Here is a 19,753-nt window from a genome sequence, read left to right on the forward strand (position 1 = left end):
AGAAAAGAAGACGCTGAGCTTTCAACAAGATCTGAATTCTCCCGCCTTAGTCTGATTGCAAATTCATAATAAAAGGACAAAGGCCTGGTTTACACACACACCTCTGATCCCAAGATCTCACGGCCCTCTGCAAAGCGGAGAGATCACATTACCCTTTACTTGCAATATAGGGAAACTGAGGCACGTGGAAGCCACGTGACTTGACCAAGGTCCAGTTGCCAATCAGATGCAAAACCACTCAGGCCCTAGCCCCCGCTGCCCCAGCCACTAGACCGTGCGGGGGTTTGTCTGACAGTGCTTGTTTCCGACTGGTCAGGCGGGCCCCAGACCCGAGGAAATCTCCGCAGAGCCGCAGTGTGGACGCCTACGGGCCGCAGCCAAACAGAAATCAGCTGAAGGCACCTGACAGCCTTATAGGGACCTTTAACCAGTCCGAGACCGGCAGCCCTTGTTGCTGGGCGACTTGCGACCGAGATGTTTATACACTTTGCGTGAGCTTCAGATTCACCATGCAAATAATGAATCCAAGGGGCAACGCCCCCAAAAGGGGGCTGAAGGCGACCTGGGTTTTGTTACCCACAAAGGCACACGATGGCCCAAGCAAAGCCCAGGCTCCTGCTTTTCCAAGACACTTGTGACTAGGGTGACCAGACAGCAAGTGTGAAAAATCCAGACAGGGTGGGGGGGTAATAGGAGCCTATATAAGAAAAAGATCCAAAAATTGGGACTGTCCCTATAAAATCGGGATATCTGGGCACCCTACTTGGAACACATCAAAAGAAGGGCCTCCCAGGGAGGCAGGAAAAGCCAACACGCCTAAAAGAAACGAAGACACACCCTGGTCCCCCCAACACTACAGATCCCCCCTTCTCTCTCCAGAAGCATGAATTTGCCCTTTAACAATCCAGCCGCTGTCACCCCACCCGCGCCCCCTCCAGGTGTAAAAGTTTGTCTCCTTGACAACCCCCTGCGATTTTGCACCCCTGCGCATCGCCTGGTTGGAAATCCAGGATGTGTCAAGTCAAAATCTCATCACTCCAAAGATGTTGCTTAAAACAACAACAACAAAAACCCAAGAGCCAACAGCAGGTGCTGCTTGTCAGAAAGAGAACTAGGGATGAGTTTTAAGAATTGTTTGGAAAGTTTCAGCCAGAAATGGTGGGGTCTAAATAGCTCTCCCCCACCCTGCACCAGAGACCGAGGTGCAGCCAACCCCAGCCTGCAAAGGAATCTGAAATCCTGGCCTCCTCTCGGGCTAGGCGGTGTCAGGAGAAATAAAAGCCGGCGCCTCCGCCGCGCTGAAACGGTTCTAGTTAGGCCCTGGGTTCCTTTATGACTCTGACCCCCTGACATGACTTACAGCACTTCAGCGGCTCCCGTTTGAACGATGGTGGATTTCCTATTTGTGCTGCCAGACAGCTAGCGGGACAGGCCCCGAGCTGGGGAGGCGTTTCCTTCAGCCGGGGGTTAGAGGCGTTTCAAAGTGTCGGGAGATCGTTTGGCTGCTCTGCACAGACAGTCCCAGCGGGACCTGGGTGTTTGGACAGGTGGACCGCAGACAGGGCGATTTCAAACACGTGTCTCAGGTTCTGTTGACACTTGGCAGATTAAAGGTGATCTAAAGCGTGGCGTGTAAACGTGTTGTGCGGGACCAAGATCCGGCTCCGCTTCCTGATCCCTAGAACACTCCTCTGTACATCATCTGAAATTATTTCGAGCTGTTAAACTAAGAATTGTATTACGACGACTGTGGGGGCAGAATTGCTAGAAAAACGTTGCGCGAAGTTATTCTAACACCCTGGAAAAGCAACTGCCCTTATGAGGCTCTCTCGGTAACCAGAATACTTTTAAACATCAACATTTTCCAAGGGAAACTGATTAAATCTAGTTATTTACAAGTGGGTTTGATCTCAGTCTCTGTTATCTGAGAACACAACAGGAAGGCAACTTCTCTTAAATCTAAAAGGCACAGGAGATTTCCTGGATGTCAAGACAGATTTTTAAATTCCTTTAAAAAATAATCAAGGAGGTAGTTATTCCCCTAATCTGCGTTTTGGGGGTCTGGTCTAGAAAGACAGCAACAGCAAACTTCCGGGGAGGAATTCTACATGTGCAGCCTGTAACTCCCGGTAGCGATTGCGCTCTCACTGCAAATATGTCCTGGACTCATTTACCCGATTCTTGTCAGTCTACAGTATACATTGCAAGTGTGCAGTTCGTTCCTCAACAGTAATCTAACAGGGAACATGCACAGGTCTCACTGATGCAGTTTGCACACTGCAGTTGCTGCAGAGGTCTTGATCTGAGATGCTTCAGTTTTTATATGTGGGAATCGGGAACCATTAGGAAAGGGATAATAGACAAAATATCACAATGCTACAGTATAAATCCACTGTACTCCCACACTTTGAATACATCATGCAGTCCTGGTCACTCCATCTTAAAAAAGATATATTAGAATTGGGAAAAAGTACAGGACAGGCAACAAAAATGATTAGGGGATGGAAGGGTTTCCACATGAGGGGAGATTAAAAAGACTAGGACTATTCATTTTAGAAAAGGGATGACTGGGAGGGATATGACAGAGATGTATAAATCAAAAATGGTGGAGAAATTGCATTATTTGTCCCTTCACATAACACAAGAACCAGGGCTCACCCAATGAAATTAACAGGCAGCAGGTTTAAAGCGAACATAAGGAAATGTTTCATCACACAATGTAGCCAACCTGTGGAACTCATTGCGAGGGGATGTTGTGAAGGTCAAAATTATAATGGGTTCAAAACAGAACTAGATACACTTCTGGAGGATAGGTCCATCAATGGCTATTAGCCAGGATGGGCAGGGATGCAACCTATGCTCTGGTGTCCCTAAGCTTCCAACTGCCAGAAGCTGGGACTGGATGACAGGGGATGGGCTCACTGGATCAATTTCCCTGTTCCGTTCATTCCCTCCATGGCATCTTGCATTGGCCACTCCCAGAAGACAGGAGAGTGGACTAGACGGACTGTTGATTTCACACACTATTCCATGCTTATGTTCTAACTTTAAGCCAGCAGTTTTGACACCCCGAAGAGGATAGTGAATTGTAGCAAAAAGGGTTCCAAGCCAATTTCAGAGAAAATTCAGTGCCTGCCTTTCAAACAGATAAGCCCCAGAGCCTGCAACCTTGAGCGGGGCATGTTATAGATGTGGGCTGCGGTTGGCCACAGTTCACTTGAGATGCCCTCACACTCCTCCATGCACAGGGAGCTAAACGGGGGCAGCCAAAATGCCTCTGCTCTTATCTGCAGGGACTCACCTCGCAGGAGTGGCTTGATTGACGGATCCCTTTCTGGCTGAAACCATGTGCAGGACCTCAGACGCCTGCCTGCCCTCTGCCCCAAACACTGTAAAAAAGGCAGGAGCATTTTCGCCAAGTCTAAAGACTTAAGCCAGAGAAACTCCTGTAAACGTACTTTATTACCAAATTCACCTCCATGCCGGTCAATTTCACGTCCTTAGGATTTGAAAACTGGTCAATTTCCTATTTTCAGATGTTTACACCTGAAATAATTTCAGGGTGTTGTAACTGTGGGGGTCCTGACCCAAAAAGGGTTTTGGGGGGTCCCAAAGCTGTTGTGTGTGGGGGGGAGGGGGGGGAGGGGTGCGGTTTGCAGGATTGCCACGCTCACTTCTGTGCTGCCTTCAGAGCTGGGCTCCAAAGGCAGCAGCTACAGAGCTTCCTGCAGCAGGAGAGGATCCAGTCTCCTCCTTGCTGCTAGGAATGCCCCACCCAGGGGCTCCTAGCCGCCAGTCATGGCCAGTGGCAGATTAACTGTGCCCAGGAGCCCCAGCCAATTTGGGGGGGTCCCAGAAAAATGGGCACCCCAAGGCCGGGCAGTAACCACGGGTGGCAAAGCCCTGAGCCCAAGCGCCCCGAGTGGAGCCACAGGGGGTGGAAGCCCCGAGCTAGGGTGCCCTGAGCCCTGGCAGGAGCTGCAGGGAGCAGGTGCCCTGAGCACCAGAAGAAGCTGCGGGGGGCTGAAGCCTCAAGCCCAGGTGGCCCGAGCCCTGGCAGATGCCATGGGGTGCTGAAGCCCCGAGCCCAGACACTGATAGAAGCCACAGGGGTGGAAGCTCTAAGCCCAGCTCCAGGGCTGCTGCCACCCTCACTTCTGCGCTGCCTCTGGAGGTGGCTCCGATTTCCCCCATCGAGAGTGGCCGTGCGGGGGAAGGACAAGTCCTGTCCCTCCCCAGCCCAGCCTGGACTAGCAGTGAGGAGCCGGCTGGGACACTCCCAGCAGCATGGGGAGATCGGATTTCATGGGCAAGTGCTTATTTCACGGTCCACATCTTTTACATGGCCATGACGTGGTAGGGCCGTAGTCATACAAGTAGATAGATCGAGGTTTGTACAGCACCCAGCACAATGGGGTCCTGGTCCATGGCAGCAACTCCTAAGTGCTACGATAAAGCAAAGGAATAAATACGACTGAGACTTGGAATTTCTTCCGCAACCTTCCTCTGCGTCTCTCCCACATTTTAGGGGCTTCGCAAGGATACAGGAGAATGAAGGAAAACATTGCATCGCTGATTTTTGTTGGTCTGACATTTTGATTGCGTTTGTAAGATCAGTTCCATCCCGCACCCTGTTTAAACACTGGTTAAACCTGCCCCCTAGGAACATTTAATGTTCTGAGTTACATCAAGGCCACTATGGCCACGTGAAAACGGAACTTTTCATGGTGAACGTGTCAGTATAATCAGTAGCAGTCTGGAAAGCCATCACCACATTTGAATAGCTACCTCCTTGATTCTGGCATTGTGCTCTGCGAGAGCAGAATCCTGCACTCACATGGGGCCCCGCTGACTTCAACAGGACACTGCACTGCATCTATGTTGCTAGCTACCTAACTGTACCTGGAAATCAAGTAGATTGGGGCGTAAGTGCTAACAGCATTTGCAACAGCAGTTAATTATAAAACAAACAGCAAAACACAAAACTGTACTTGCAAAAATGGAGGCCAGTTAGAGAAGACCTTTTTCATAAGTCTTTCTCCACTTTTGGACCATTGTGAAAGAAATATTCCTCTTCACGACAACCCAGATTTACTTCAGCTTTGAAGGACTTTCTAGTATGTAAAATTGCACTCTTCCTGGGTTAGTGTGAAATTTACACTTCGTCCTGTACAAGCAGAGAATCTTTGGGACAGATTTTAATCTGTTACATTATATTTAACTGCTGTAAATTCTTTGCCTTAAAAAGAAGTTACTCCTGATTTTACACTTGTTTTGACTGAGATTGGAACCTGGCCTTTTGTGCCTCCAGAACAGTTAGCGTTTAGAAACTCAGTGAAGTCCAATACAGAGAACAAACAAAAGATCAAAGTTAATTGGGAAAAAAAAAACCCTATTCATTTAATAGCATCTTTGAGTTTTAATTCATCTATGATAAAGGCGGTAACACTCAGCCAATGCAGATCAAGGTCAGATTTTGGCCCTCAATAGGCAGCACTCCTTGGGAGCAATGAGTTGCCTGTGCCACTCTAAATATATGGAGATATACCTATCTCATAGAGCTGGAAGGTCATCGAGTCCAGCCCCCTGCCTTCACTAGCAGGACCAAGTATTGATTTTGCCCCAGATCCCTAAGTGGCCCCCTCAAGGATTGAACTCACAACCCTGGGTTTAGCAGGCCAATGCTCAAACCACTGAGCTATCCCTCCCCTCTGCTTTGCCGCTCAGAAGCAGGCCCACCCCACTTAGAACGCTCACGCCGCAAATCACAGCATGTTTAGCTGGCCCCTTTCCCTGAAAAAAACGACACTTTTTTCTCCCTCAGGTCTGCAGTTTATTTGGACTCACACTGTGTGAGTGACATGTTGCTTAAGAAAGCCATGTAGCAGCACCAGCCAAAGCAGCATCATGATGGCCAATATTTGCATAGCATTGAAAAGTAAATGTTACAGGGATTAAAAGGCAAACAGTACAGTGTGGAATGTAGAGGCGGCCAAAACAGCAGTTCCATTGATGTAAATCTGGAGTAATCCCACAGCAGGAAATGGCTATGTCCGGATGGGCAAAGAGGCTGCATTTTTCAGTTGTGTTAGCCTGACACAGTTGCAAAGGCCCATTGAGATGAAGGCTAACAGGTCTGAAGCAATGTTAATGGGCCGTGTTGCAGCGTAGGCTTTTCTCAGGCTACAGCACGGCCAGCTAATGCAGGTTCATACATGTTAGCCTGCATCACAGTGGGGTTTTCAATCATGTTACGCAAACACAATAAAAAAAACAACCCAAACCCTCCCTTTTTATCTGTCAGGACAAGGCCAGTGGAGTTACTCCAGATTTAGAGTGGTGACATAAAGAGACTCTGGCCCAGAGTCAAATGCACAACTGGAATAAAACAATATTAAAAGCCAAGCTCTACTTGGTTACACTGACTGAAATCCAGAGTAACTCTCCTGACTTCAATGGAGTTCCTCCCTGGTGCAAATGAAATCAGAAGCAGGCTCAAGGTTTGTAAAAGGGTCCAAGGGAAAATGCTTCTTTAGGCCCTGATTCTGCCACCCTTACTCCAGTATCTCTTGGCGATCCCACCACTCTATCTGAGTAAGTGCGCCAGGATCTGGTCCTCGGCATTTACACTGGTGTACACTGGCGTCGTGTGTCCCAACATTAGCTGTCCTCCATTTCAAATGTATAGCCAATTTTAAAAAATACATTTAAATAGCTAAATTGTACTAATCAATTCGGTTTTCCTTGTACAAATGGCAACTCCTTCCCTCAATGCATGCGAACAGCTACATTTGTTTAAAGTATTTTGCTAATAGGTATGCCACCTACAAAGCTCCTCAAGTGTGACATTTTGAACACTGAATGGGTCAATGTAAATACCAGAATTGTGGCCTGAAACTCAAAGTTAAGCTACACGGCCAAGGCTACTAAAAAGAATTCTTGTGTAGCTCTGTAACAACAAAATACCTTCCCGGCAATAGTTAACTACTGGCTAGGGAACAAAAGGAACTATTTCGTTCCATTCTCCTGCACTGACACATGGGCACAATCCTTTAATTAGAGCAGGCATTTTAAGAAGAAGCAAAATTCATTTTAGCTGCAAAAGGAAACCAATGAAAAGGTTATACACATCTATATGGTACATGCTCAGACTCACAGAAGGCAACTGCATTGGCACAAAAGAAAACAGGGATGATAAAAAAAATGCAACTGAATTAAAATTTTGCAAGGCTGGGAAGAGGGCAGTGGATGGGGTAGTGATCTGTAGGCATTTTCTGTTATAACACAGTCCTGTTCTTTTCTCACACTAGCAACTGGTGACTGACTTCAGTGAAATGATACCAGTGTAAGCGAGAGTAGATTCAAGTCCACTGTGCTAAAGTATAGATCTTGCTGGCGGGGGGTGGGTGGGAAGGAGGGGGGGGGGGGCGGGCTAACTACTGATTACTGGAGCACAGGCAGAGCCTAACTACAGTAGACTTGGGAAAAGCCTAGCCCACAGCACTGTTATGTACAACAGTTAATAGCATGCTTCATCCCCACCTATGACGAGACAATGTATTCCCGCCCTGCCAACAAGAGCTGTGTTTAAAGAGTCTGAGGTTTCAGTACTGATAGAGACAGAGTGCTACACATGGGATGAACTACATTTTGATGTCTGGCTAGCATTTACAGGCTTCATATTCAACATGTCAACGTCTAACTCATTCCAAAGTCCAAGACACTGCTAAGTTAACTTGAACGTTTCTTCTTTTTTCTCTGCATTCCGTCGACATACTCAGCTGCTTCTTTTTTCTGCTTTTTGTGTTTTTTCTTATATGGTTTCTTTTGCTTTCTCTCGGAGTCGTCTTCACCAAGATTTTCCCTGTCAGATGTTCCAGGGTAAATTTCTCCGCTCCCTGGGAAAACACAAGAATTTCCATCACAACTGACATCTTCACCTTTGCGTTGACCTTTAGCTTTCTTTTTCTTTTTCCCTGGTTGGTATTCAGTGTTTGCTATCTCCAGTTCTTCTTCCCACAAGCCATCTGTTCTGGAGCGTTTCACCTTTGGTTCTTCATAACCGTCCACGTTCTCTGCCTCAGCATTTTTCCGGCTTTTCTTTTTCTTTTTGGATTTGGTTTTCAGTCCTTGTGAAGACTCTAAGTCTTCAGCTGCGGTTGTGCCAGGATCAGCTAACTCACTCTCTGGTTCTTTCTGGAATTTCTTCAGTTTTGCCATGCGCTTGGCAAAATACTCTTGCACCGTCATGGTGCTGGTCACTGTATTACTATGGTCCACTGGGTTGGGCATCCCCTGGTCTTCTTTTCTGTCCTCTTCCGGAGAATCCGCACAGGTGTTGTCCTCCTGGGGGAAATAATTTAAAGGTGATCAGGAAAAAGATTTTCAGCATATGGATTTAAAGGGTTTTTTTTTGCATTTCAACATCTAAAGAGAGAAAACAAGAAAAGTATCTAGGGTCAGACACTAGACCCTACTCTGAAAGTCATGGCAGAAATCCCATGGATTTCAGTGGGAACAGGATCTAGCAATTAGTGCAGTGTGAAGGGGAGAGGGAACCAACCAACCAACCCACCCTCTTAAATTGGCAAGGGAAAGGAGAGAACATACTACATTTTTTTTATGAACATTGCCAATATTTTGGTATCACACAAGGGGGTATACTGAGGAATAAGGAGATAAAATTAAGGCAAGGAACATTTAGACTTAAGGGGGCCTAATTCTTTATTGGTTTGCACCATATGCAGTCATCTATGCAAATGCAAAGCATGTTTAAAATGCTCCCAAATCAGAATACTGTATTACACCCACTTTGCACAGGTACAAATGTCTCCACAAGATGCAAAGTGGTGAGGAAAAATATAGTGAGTTCTATTAATCTGTGGCATAGTCTCCCAAGGGAAGAGGTGGAAACCTCATCCCCGGAAGATACTTAAAGCACTAGAACATATGTTGTAGGGAACACTCCAGCACTGGCAGGAGGAGACTGAGGTAACAAATCTCATCTAACACCTGTGATCATTTGAAAAGTTCTTTCATAACTGTTTCGTATCATTTCACCCTAGGTGTTCCCATTTGACCATAGTACCACACTACTTAATATAGTTCATGAAGGTTGCCTGACGCTTCTCATTATAAGACCATTTTCTGTTTTTTTCTAACTTTGCCAGGCTAACTGTTTGGGCTGACATTTTCCATGCCATGTGTCCGCCTCAGGCTGAACATTCTGGGAAGATTTCAGCAAAAATGGCTCACTGTTTCTGAGAACGAGGCTAGGGGGAAAATAATACATTTTTCAATAATGCTCAAGTAACCTTAATTCTGGCATTTCTTAACTTTTGAGTGCTTGCCTTTGCAGCCTTAATGTTCCCTTAATATAATATATATTACACACACAGCAAAACTATCAGAAAGAACAAACTCCATTATAGGCCAGATTTAGCAAGGCTTTCACACCAAGAACCACCGCTGAACTCAACAGTGGTTCTGCACATGCACAGTTTGAGAAGAGATCCTGTATCTAGACAATATATATAAAATAAGAAGCAAATAACCAGAGTTGAGTAATGGACAGACGGGATTAAGAAAAGGATTAACTTTTTAATAAAGCGATAGAAATAAACTGGGTTGAAAATACAAAGCATGTTAAGGTGTCCATTATTTACAAACAAACAAGGAAGAAATCTTGGAGTCCTTGTGAATAATTCTCTGAAAACATCCACTCAATGTGCAGTGGCAGTCAAAAAAGCTAGCCGAACACTGGGAATTATTAGGAAAGAGATAGATAATAAGACAGTAAATATCATAATGCCACTATATAAATCTACGGTATACGTACACCTTGAATACTTCATGCAGTTATGGTCATCCCATCTCAAAAAAGATATATTATAATTGGAAAAGGTACAGGGAAGGACAACAAAAATAATTAAGGGTATAGAACAGCTTCCATTTGAGGAGAGATTAAAAAGACTGGGACTTTTCAGCTTGGATACGACTAAGGGGGGAATATAATAGAGATCTATAAAATGATGACTGGTGAGGACAAAGTGAATAAGGAAGTGTTATTTAATCCTTCACATAACATGAGAACCAGGGGCCACCTAAATAAATTAATAGGCAGCTGGTTTAAAATAAACTAAAGTATTTCTTCACACAACACACAGTCAACCCGTGGAACTCGTTGCCAGGTGATGTTGTGAAGGCCAAAAGTATAATGGGATTCAAAAAAGAATTGGATAAGTTCATGTAGGATAGGTCCATCTATGGCTATTAGCCAAGATGGTCATGGATGCAACCCCGTGCTCTGGGTGTCCATAGCCTCTGACAGGCAGAAGCTGTGAGTGGACAGTAGGGGGTGGATCACTCGACGATTGTCTGTTCTGTTCATTCCCTCTGAGGCACCTGGCATTGGCCATTGTCGGAAGACAGGATACTGGGCTAGCTGGATCCTTGGTCTGACCCATTATGGCCGTTCTCATCTTGTACCACCACAAAGTGGGTGTAAAATGCAATCAAATCAGAATGGTAGCTAGCATTTTATAGCCACATCGATTTAAACTGCTGCACAGGGTGAAGGGCAGCAGTGAATGGGGAGAATATAAAACCACTGACCTCAAATATTGTAGTTATTGTTTGGTGCCATACATGAGTGGTCTCAGTCCTCTTTAGGGTATGATATTTAACTGGCTAGCTGAAGTGGGGTTTTCTAAGTTTTTAAGTGAGGATTTCCAGGTACAGGTCTTTACTCATGTCAGTAATCTTTACTCGTGTGAGCAAGAATTTGCAGGTTTGTGTCATTAGCGATGCATCAAGAGTGGCTACTTCCTCATATCTGCTCTCAAGAGAGTTATTCTAGTAGAACGAAAATAACGTTACACTTGAGATTCCAGTAATGTTTGCGTGGGCAGTTAAAAAAATTAGGTACTTTTCCCTCTAGGAATACACCTTGTTTAAAAGGGGGAATTTAAGCACAGTTAATGCAACTGTAGGACTCTGTTATTAAGAAATGTTATTTAAAGCTGAATTCCTGCTCCTCCCTGCCCCGTCCCCCCACAATTTTTCTACATTTCATGGGGGAAGATGCAGGAAAAGTTTGACAAGGCAGAATCCACAGAATAAATTGTTAGATTGTTAGCACAGCCCAGTCTTTGTAACAAGGTATCTTCCAATTTGAGTCCTACCAAGCAACATTGGTGCAGATCAAAAATAGCTGCCCTGGTAAGGCAAATTTAAACGGGTCACTTTCTTTTCTTTTTCAATCTACCTGCAAGATGATTTTGACACCTTGCTCTACAAAATGACAAATGGTCTCCCAGTTTTCTCAGCAATGGACACAAGCCAAACCTGGCCCTTGCTGATATACAAAATGTCCTCAGGGACAGAGCGCCAATAACCCTGGGGCAAATCAGGAAAGGGTTTGTTAATTCCTTTGGCAAGTTCTGATTCTGACAATTTAATTACTGTAATTGAATGTGAATATTAACTGAACCTTATACATTTATTTTTAAAAATGTGGCACAGAAACTTGTTCTTTGGCTAAGCCGATAACTTCAGAAGGCATTTGTGATCCCAGAAAACAAGCACACTCCACAGAAATTCCTGTATTGATAAGAATTTTAATAACCATGGGCCACTGAACACAAAACTAGCAGGGCATGGAGACAGGGAAGGAGGTGCCAACCCTAAAAAAAACCCCTTCAGTTTAGGGAAAGCTTATGTAAAACCGTAAATCATCTGGAAGGGCTGTTAAGTGCCAGAAATGTTCCTCCTCCCCTTCTATGTTGTACCTGATTAAGAAACCATGGAAACATCCTAGAACTATACACATGGCTTCTGTCCAACCTCTAGAAAGGTGAGATGCAGAATTACTTAATTTTTTGCACCCTACGAAACATGCTTTGAAGCGCTAAGCATTTACTGATATTCAAATTTTTTACTTTTTTTAAAAAACACAAAGCTGATTTCAATAATAGGTTAGCAGAACAACAACCTTACAGCATGAAATCCTGGATCCTCTGAAGTCAGTGGCAAAAGGCCAATTGACTTCAGTGGGGTCAGGTTTTCCCCCATGTTACCTTATACTTACCTAGCACCTTTCAGCCCAAAGTGAGTTACCAACTATGTATAGGAAATATTTCACCCACCACTGAAATGCAGCCACCTTTGGTAGGGAAAGGGACAGTTGTTAAAAGACACACAGAAACTTGACAACAGCAGAGGAGAGTAAGAGCTGAGTTAGTAGCACAGAAGTCCAGACAGAAAAACTGGGTCCCACGTGTTTCTAGGAGGGAAAGCGAGGTAGTAACTAATCAATCATCTACAAAATAACTGGTGGTTACTATGTAAGCAACAGTGGATCTTGTGTTAGTTCAAATAGGTTCATGAACTCTGAACAGGAGAGAAGGCTGTTCTTAATGCCTCAAGGCCAAGATCGGGAGTCAGAAGATCCAGATTCTAGTTCAGCCTCTGCCACTGACTCACTATGACACCTCGGTCAAGTCCCTTTACCTCCCCATGTCTCAGCTTCCCTGTTATTATATTAACAGGAGTTGTCACTTACATGACTATCAGAATGGCATGGAATAAAAAGTACAGTGGCACTGAGGATGGCATAGTAGAATAAGGTTGAACATATTTTTAATTAGGACTGTCGATTAATTGCAGTTAACTCAAAAAAATTAATCGTGATTAAAAAGAATTAATCGTGTTTAATCTCAGTTTTAATCACACTGTTTAAACAATAGAATACCAACTGATATTTATTAAATATTTTTGGATGTTCTTCTACATTATCAAATATATTGATTTCAATTACAACACAGAATACAAAGTGTACAATGCTCACTTTATTTTATTTTTATTACAAATATTTGCACTGTAAAAATGATAAAGAAAAGAAATAGTATTTTTCAATTCACCTCATACAAGTACTGATCTCTTTATCGTGAAAATGCAACTTACAAATGTAGATTTTTTTTTGGTTACATAACTGCACTCAAACACAAAACAATGTAAAATTTTAGGGCCTACGAGTCCACTCAGTCCTACTTCTTGTTCAGCCAGTCGCTAAAAGAAACAAGTTTGTTTACATTTACGGAAGATAAATGTTGCCCGCTTCTTATTTACGTCACCTAAAAGTGAGAAGAAGTATTCGCATGGCACTTTTGTAGCTGGCATTGGAAGGTATTTACATGCCAGATGTGCTAAACATTTGTATGCCCCTTCATGCTTCGGCCACCATTCCAGAGGACATGCTTCCATGCTGATGACGCTCATTAAAAAAATTAATGCATTAATTAATTTTGTGACTGAACTCTTTGGGGGAGAATTGTATGTCTTCTGCTCTGTTTTACCTGCATTCTGCAATATATTTCGTGTTAAAGTAGTCTCGGATGATGACCCAGCACGTTGTTCTTTTAAAGAACATTTTCACTGCAGATTTGACAAAACGCAAAGAAGGTACCAATGTGAGATTTCTAAAGATAGCTACAGCACCCGATCCAAGGTTTAAGAATCTGAACTACCTTCCAAAATCTGATAGGAACGAGGTGTGGAGAATGCTTTCAGACATCTTAAAAGAGCAACACTGATGTGGAAACTACAGAACCCGAACCACCAAAAAAGAAAATTGGCCTTCTGCTGGTGGCATCTGACTCAGATGATGAAAATGAACATGCGTCGCTCCGCACTTGTTGGGATCAAAAAATATTTAAATAAATGATCTTCTATTATTAACAGCGTGATTAATTTTTTAAGCATGCTATTAATTGCGATTAATTTTTTTGATTGCTTGAGAGCCCTATTTTTGATAGATGCTCTCCTAAATAACAGAAGTTGGGATTGGTGCAGAAATTACTGAGTATATCTATGGTCTGTGTTACAGGACGTCAGATTATATGATCATAAGGGTCCCTTCTGGCCTTAAAAACCTATGCATCCTACCTCCTGACTCTTTGCTCTGTCAGAGCGGAGAGGCGATTTCCTTATTGAGGAACCGTACCAATGAGATTTAGAGAATCTGGTGTCATGACTGCTACTTTAGGTCCTCATTGCAGAGATGAGTTTGTACCACTCCCTTGGAAGTGGTACAAGGGAGATGTACAAGAAAAAGCTCATGGCTGCCTAGTGTCTTTCCACCCCAGGTCCAATGCTGATGTAAAGAAGCACAGCAAATGAACAGATGTGCATGGCACTTTATAGACATTAAAGATAACACGGGTCGCTGCTCTGAGAAGCTTGTAGGATCAGGGGTATAGGCTGTAAACACTTGAGCAAGGCATGTGCATAACTGTTTGCAGGATTGGGACCAAACAGACAACACAGCAAGTAATGGTTGTAGTGGTGTTTTTAGTTTAAGCACCATATTTTTAAAAACTGTTCCCATAGTTCTGTAGCCCACTCTCCCAAGTTTAACACTATTTAATGTTAGACAGTAACTGGGTTATGCTAACACCTTTGGCCCATATATTCCATCCACATTAATACAACAGACCCTATTATCCAGAAGAAAGATCTCAAACATTCAGTCTTTTCTTTCCCTAATATCTTGTTCCTTTTCTGCTATTCATTGTTCTCCTTCATTTCCTCTTGGACCCTCACGTTACATTACAAGGATGTAATGGCATATGTACATTAATCCTAAACTGTAGAACCCACTTATAAGTAAACTTCAAGTGTGAAAATTCCATTTATTGTGAAGCAGAATTAGAATCCTGAATGGTGGCAGCATGTTTGAAAAGGACTTTAATTCTGGTTACTGCAACCAGTATAGCGTTACTATTTCCCCCTCTCCTATAAGCAGATTCTACTGCGCTAGACACCTTGGAAAATACGTTACCCACCAGTTAGATGCTAAACGCTGCATTCCATAGGCATCATCTCCTTCTCCCGCCCCTCTGTTCTGACTAAGCAGACAAAGACAGGGGTTTGGGAGAGGAGGAATCTGTGACTTCCAGCCTTGATGCAGCTGTTTCCTGCAAGGAGTGAAGAGGAACCAGTTTTGCTACTACTGCTTCAGCTCTGCAAATGGAGAGGGTGAAAAGAGGTGCTGCCACTACTTTTACGGTATAAAAGGTAAGGGATCTTTTCCAGATAGGTCTTTGCCTATTATAGTGAATCCCTGCTTATAAAGCAGGTTTTGGACAAGAAAACAAAAGAGCACTTCACTATAAAAGTCCTACTGTATAAATCTAAAATTACTTTGCTTTTAAGTAACCGTCAAAATATGGATTCCAAGACATTATTTAGACACTTCTGCACATTTATCGTATATATGCCGTTGTATTTATTAAGTCTTTTTTCCTCTTGAATTCAGAAATGAGGCACTTCAGTTAAAATGGTGTTAAACATCCCAGGTTGCTTTATAAACTTTCTGCCAAGAGCTTGTGCCAAAGATCTCGGCAAATAGACAATTTCAGCTTTTATTTCTCTTTAAATTCAAATGTGGTTTCAGTTAAAAACAGGAAGATGTCATCTTACTCGACAGATGTGAACCCTATGTATCCAGAATTCTATTTTCCTATTTTAGAAACAATACATTTTTATTGCTGATCAGTCCTAAAGAGCATACACAGCTCCCAGAGCCTGAGCTGGATTCTAATCTGGCTCACGCATCATAACAGACTTGTAAGTAAACTCCAAGTGCAGAGCCAAATTTTGCCTTCAGTTACACCTATTCAACCCCACTGAACACAGATGTAACTCATGGCAGAATTTGAAGATTACAGAGTTGCATAGGTGCACCAGATAAAAATTTGGCCAGAAAGATTTTAATTACTGGTGATATAACAGCCACAAAGGACATGCTTTACTTTCAGATCCCAGGCTGGGCCAACAGCACTGGCAGTCAGGACAAACATTTTTCTAATATTTGCTTAGCAAACGTGATAGGGTGTCACAAAAAAATTCTTATGGAACCTCATGCTGCTGTTCTTAGAGTAGAACCGCACGTATTGTAGTGTAAACAACCAGAAGCAGCAGGCAAATCGCGGCCTAGCAGGGCAGGATATGTAAACCCAAAGGTGAACACAGCGGGAGGAGATAACATGCAACATAACATGATGGGGAAGATGTTTGGGGGATAAGGAGAGGGAAAAAGAGGGTAAATTGATGCACCGCATACAGTAATAACCAAGCTGTGAAAAGGAAAGCAAGACACCTAGACATTCTGGGTGACATCCCAATCCACTCTACCTACACAGCTGAGGTCACAAAATTCCTCTTCCTATTCATTTCCTTGTAAATTACAACTGTGTGTTAGATTTACTAAACATGGCTAAGGAAGATATTTCCCTTTGGAGTCCTCTATTCGTACAATACAGAAATCCAAACAGTGACCTCATCTTCCCTCTTCCAAGGGACTTATTTAGAAGTCCTAATCAGTGTGTTCTCGCCTTGCATAATAATAGAGGAAATATGGTCTGGTAATCAGAGCACAGGCCTGGGAGGGCCAGGTCTCCCATACGCCATTCCTAGCTCTGCTATCGACTCACAGTGCAGTCTTGAACAAGAAGTCACTTACTCTATCTGTGCTTCAGGCTATCCAGCTGTTAAACGGGTCTAATAATCCTTAACTGACTCACAAGGGAGTTGTAAGTTTTTCATGAATTAAATGTTTGCAAAGTGCTTTGAGATCCTCCAAGGGAAGAAGTAGAAAGTATTATGGAAATATCAAGACCGTACCTTTATGCAGCCTTAAATTGGCAAGGTTAAGTGTTCCAAAGATACCCCGGTTAAGGATGAGCATGCAGCCTTAGGTTAGTCAAATCCCTTTGTACATATGCAGTATGATAATCTTCAATAATATGACCACATACTATTTTTCAAATACAATTACAACCCTAGATACACACAGATCACCTCAGATTAATCTTGACATCCTTGTGCACTTACACTCATTTCAATGCTATAATAGTCCAGTATAGCCTTCCAGACAGGGCTAGACAGCCCTGAATTCTTTATTACTCGTATTGCAGTAGCATGCAGAGACTCCAATCAGAATGAAAGACCTCATTGTTACACGTGCTGTACAAAGGCATAGAAAGACATGGCCCCTGCCTTGAAGAGCATACAATCATCTTCTTATACATGCCAAGCACGCATTTTCACTATGCTGTAATATTTCACCTGTAGAATTTTCTCCAAGTCTGTGTCCTTATCATATAAATGACTTACAGGAACTGTTTAATTGGCACATATAGTACTGCAGGTTCATACACATTTGTGTTGCAGATAAACCGGAGGATATATTATTTGGGAAATATGTGACCATACAATTAAAGATTACCATACTACAGTGGCAGAATTATAAGGCAGCCTCAGCTTTTTAATTTCCTGATGTTTAAGTTTGCAATAATATAGCTTTATTCCCCCATGGAATTAAAGATGGTAAAGATGCACTGAGAACAGACCCTTCTTCTAGGGGCAATTGTGTTACCAGCATGTGATTCTGCAGGAACTGTTCAGCTGCACTTGGAATGTGTCTGTTTTAGACATAACTGTTAATCCTTTTAGTCAGACTCTAGTACACCAAACCCTCTTCAATTGTTGGTTGAAGAGAAGGATTGCGGTCTGCTCCCCACTGTCAGATATGGCACCAGTTACACGGACTGGATGGGACAAATGGCAGTGCACTCGGTAGCCAAAGCACAAGCAAGGATATCAGAGGATGGGGGCGTGGGGAGATTCTGTTGAGATAAGCAGTTGGGAGGAATGATGCCGTAATGCACTTGAAAATACCCAAAAGACGGAAAAGATTTCTGGCCAAGATTATCAGAGGAAGCCGTGTCAACAGCAGGGCTTGGTTTCTAAAGGATGAGGAAAACACATGTATTTTGAAATCTGAAAATAATATGGACCTATGGGAACCTTTACTTGTACCTCTTTGGTCACGTAAAATCAGGAATTAAAGTTCCTCGGAGGAATATAAAAACTGTATTGCCCGATTCTCTAGGGGCTTTTCCTTAAAAAGTCTTTCTATGAAAGGAAAATACACAGTTGAAATTACTCCATAAGGGGGTAATTAGCTTCAGAGATGATCCATATAACCAGAATCAAGTCAGAGCTCTTGCACTGGGGATACAGACATTTCCTGTTTTTCAGTGAGTGGTAGCAGAGGAGCTGTTAAGAAAGTCTTTGTCACCTTTTAGTCACATATCTGCTTAACAAGCCATCATCGCTAACTAGTTCCTCTCCTTTGCACGGTGCCAAGAAGGCTATCCTCGTGGTTACAGTACAGGACTGCCAATCAGGAGACCAGCAAGGTGCTCAGACAGGGCAAGCAACAGAAACACAACGTACTCCCCACCCAGGAGAGCTTGTAGTCTAGGAGGTACAGAAAGACAAGATGTGTTGGAAGTGGAGGGAACTGAGTGTATATGCAGAATAAAATCATACGCATTCTTACCTTGGGGGGGGGGGCAGTTGGGGGCCTCATGGACGAAGTGGGTCTTCATAAAGGGTTTGAGTGCAGAAAGGATTCTAGGCCCAGCTCTGACAAAGACATGCTGTGTGGCCGTGGGAAATTCACTTGTGAGGTGTAATTCATTTTGTACGTGATCTTCTTGTTCTTGCTTTCAAGGACTTAGATCACACATCCCCTGCCTACATTTCTGACCTGGTCTCCTGGTGACCATCCCAAGCACTCTGCCAAAGAGATCAGCTGGGACACCTCTTGCCTTCTTTCATAAATGTTTCCATGCCTTCTGCAAGCTTCCCCTTATACTTGGGGCACCCTTCCAAAATGACAACCAAATCATGGGCCTCACAGGATTCCGATCCCTCCAAAAGACGCACTTCCACACCAGCACCTACAAAACGTGACCATTTTAAACTTAAAAAACAAACAAAAAAACAACCCCCCACCCCCCAAGTTGTACATAGGCCCAGCTGAACATCCACATAACCAGTGTCCTTCCTTACCCCATCCCTTGTGTACGTTATACCCTCACTTGTCATATCCATCCCTTGGATTGTAAGCTCTCTGGGGGATGGATCTGTTTTCTCTGAAGCAATCAGCACACATATGGGCACTATACATTAACAAATAAACAACAGATGTGGGACAGAAATGCACAGTATTATCACATCACCTTTTCTGCAGAGACCCCCATACTGCTTAGTGTGGAATAACTCTACCTGGCCAGAACCTCTGTGCACAAGGATCTAGGTCCTGATGATCACTTGGCATTAGCGAATGGCTGCCAGACTAATTGCTGCTGGCCCTGAAAGGACTCCAAACCTTCCTCTCTGAGAGGAGGGAAAAAGCCCTTCCCAGCGCTCAGACCGTAGAATATCTGCTCCCAGTTCTTTAGCCTTTTAGGGATAAAGTGAACCCACCTCAGTGGTTCCTTGGCTGCTCCCGAGCACAGCTCCCACTCCCTCTAGTGCTGCCTCTCTTCATGGTATTGAAAGGAGAGAGATTGGGAGTCATGACCCAAAGCAGCTGTATGGGGTTTCCACTTAATCCCAGCCAGGCTGAGAAAGCTGAGTCTAGACCCTGCCTGGGGGGAAAGTGAGGCGTGAAACTGGGAACTGAGGAGGTAGAGAGAAGGGTGCAGAGAGTGGAGGAAGGGAGAGGATGTGTGCCCAGGGTGAGCCTGCCTAGCGTGAGGGGGGGGGGGGGGGGAAGGAAGGCAGTCTGTTCAGAGATTACACTAGGAGGAAGATTGTTTCGGGGGACTGGGTGTTTCAGAGCAAGTGGGACAGTGGGGGATGGAATGGAACACACACTGCAGTACTGATCACAGATCTG

General features: G+C 43.8%; 1 protein-coding gene across 1 annotated transcript in view; it reads right to left on the bottom strand.

Annotated features, from left to right (window-relative positions):
• Positions 1–7,547: 7,547 nt before the first annotated feature.
• PINX1 (PIN2 (TERF1) interacting telomerase inhibitor 1) overlaps positions 7,548–19,753 on the bottom strand; it is a 75,679-nt gene continuing 63,473 nt past the window's right edge. Inside the window, exon 7 of the mRNA XM_065400952.1 lies at positions 7,548–8,346. Coding sequence (XP_065257024.1) covers positions 7,732–8,346 — 615 coding nt within the window. The 3' untranslated portion in view covers positions 7,548–7,731. The remainder of the gene's footprint in view (positions 8,347–19,753) is intronic.

The sequence above is a fragment of the Emys orbicularis genome, chromosome 3 (assembly GCF_028017835.1).
Source record: "Emys orbicularis isolate rEmyOrb1 chromosome 3, rEmyOrb1.hap1, whole genome shotgun sequence".
Taxonomy (NCBI): Eukaryota; Metazoa; Chordata; order Testudines; family Emydidae; genus Emys; species Emys orbicularis.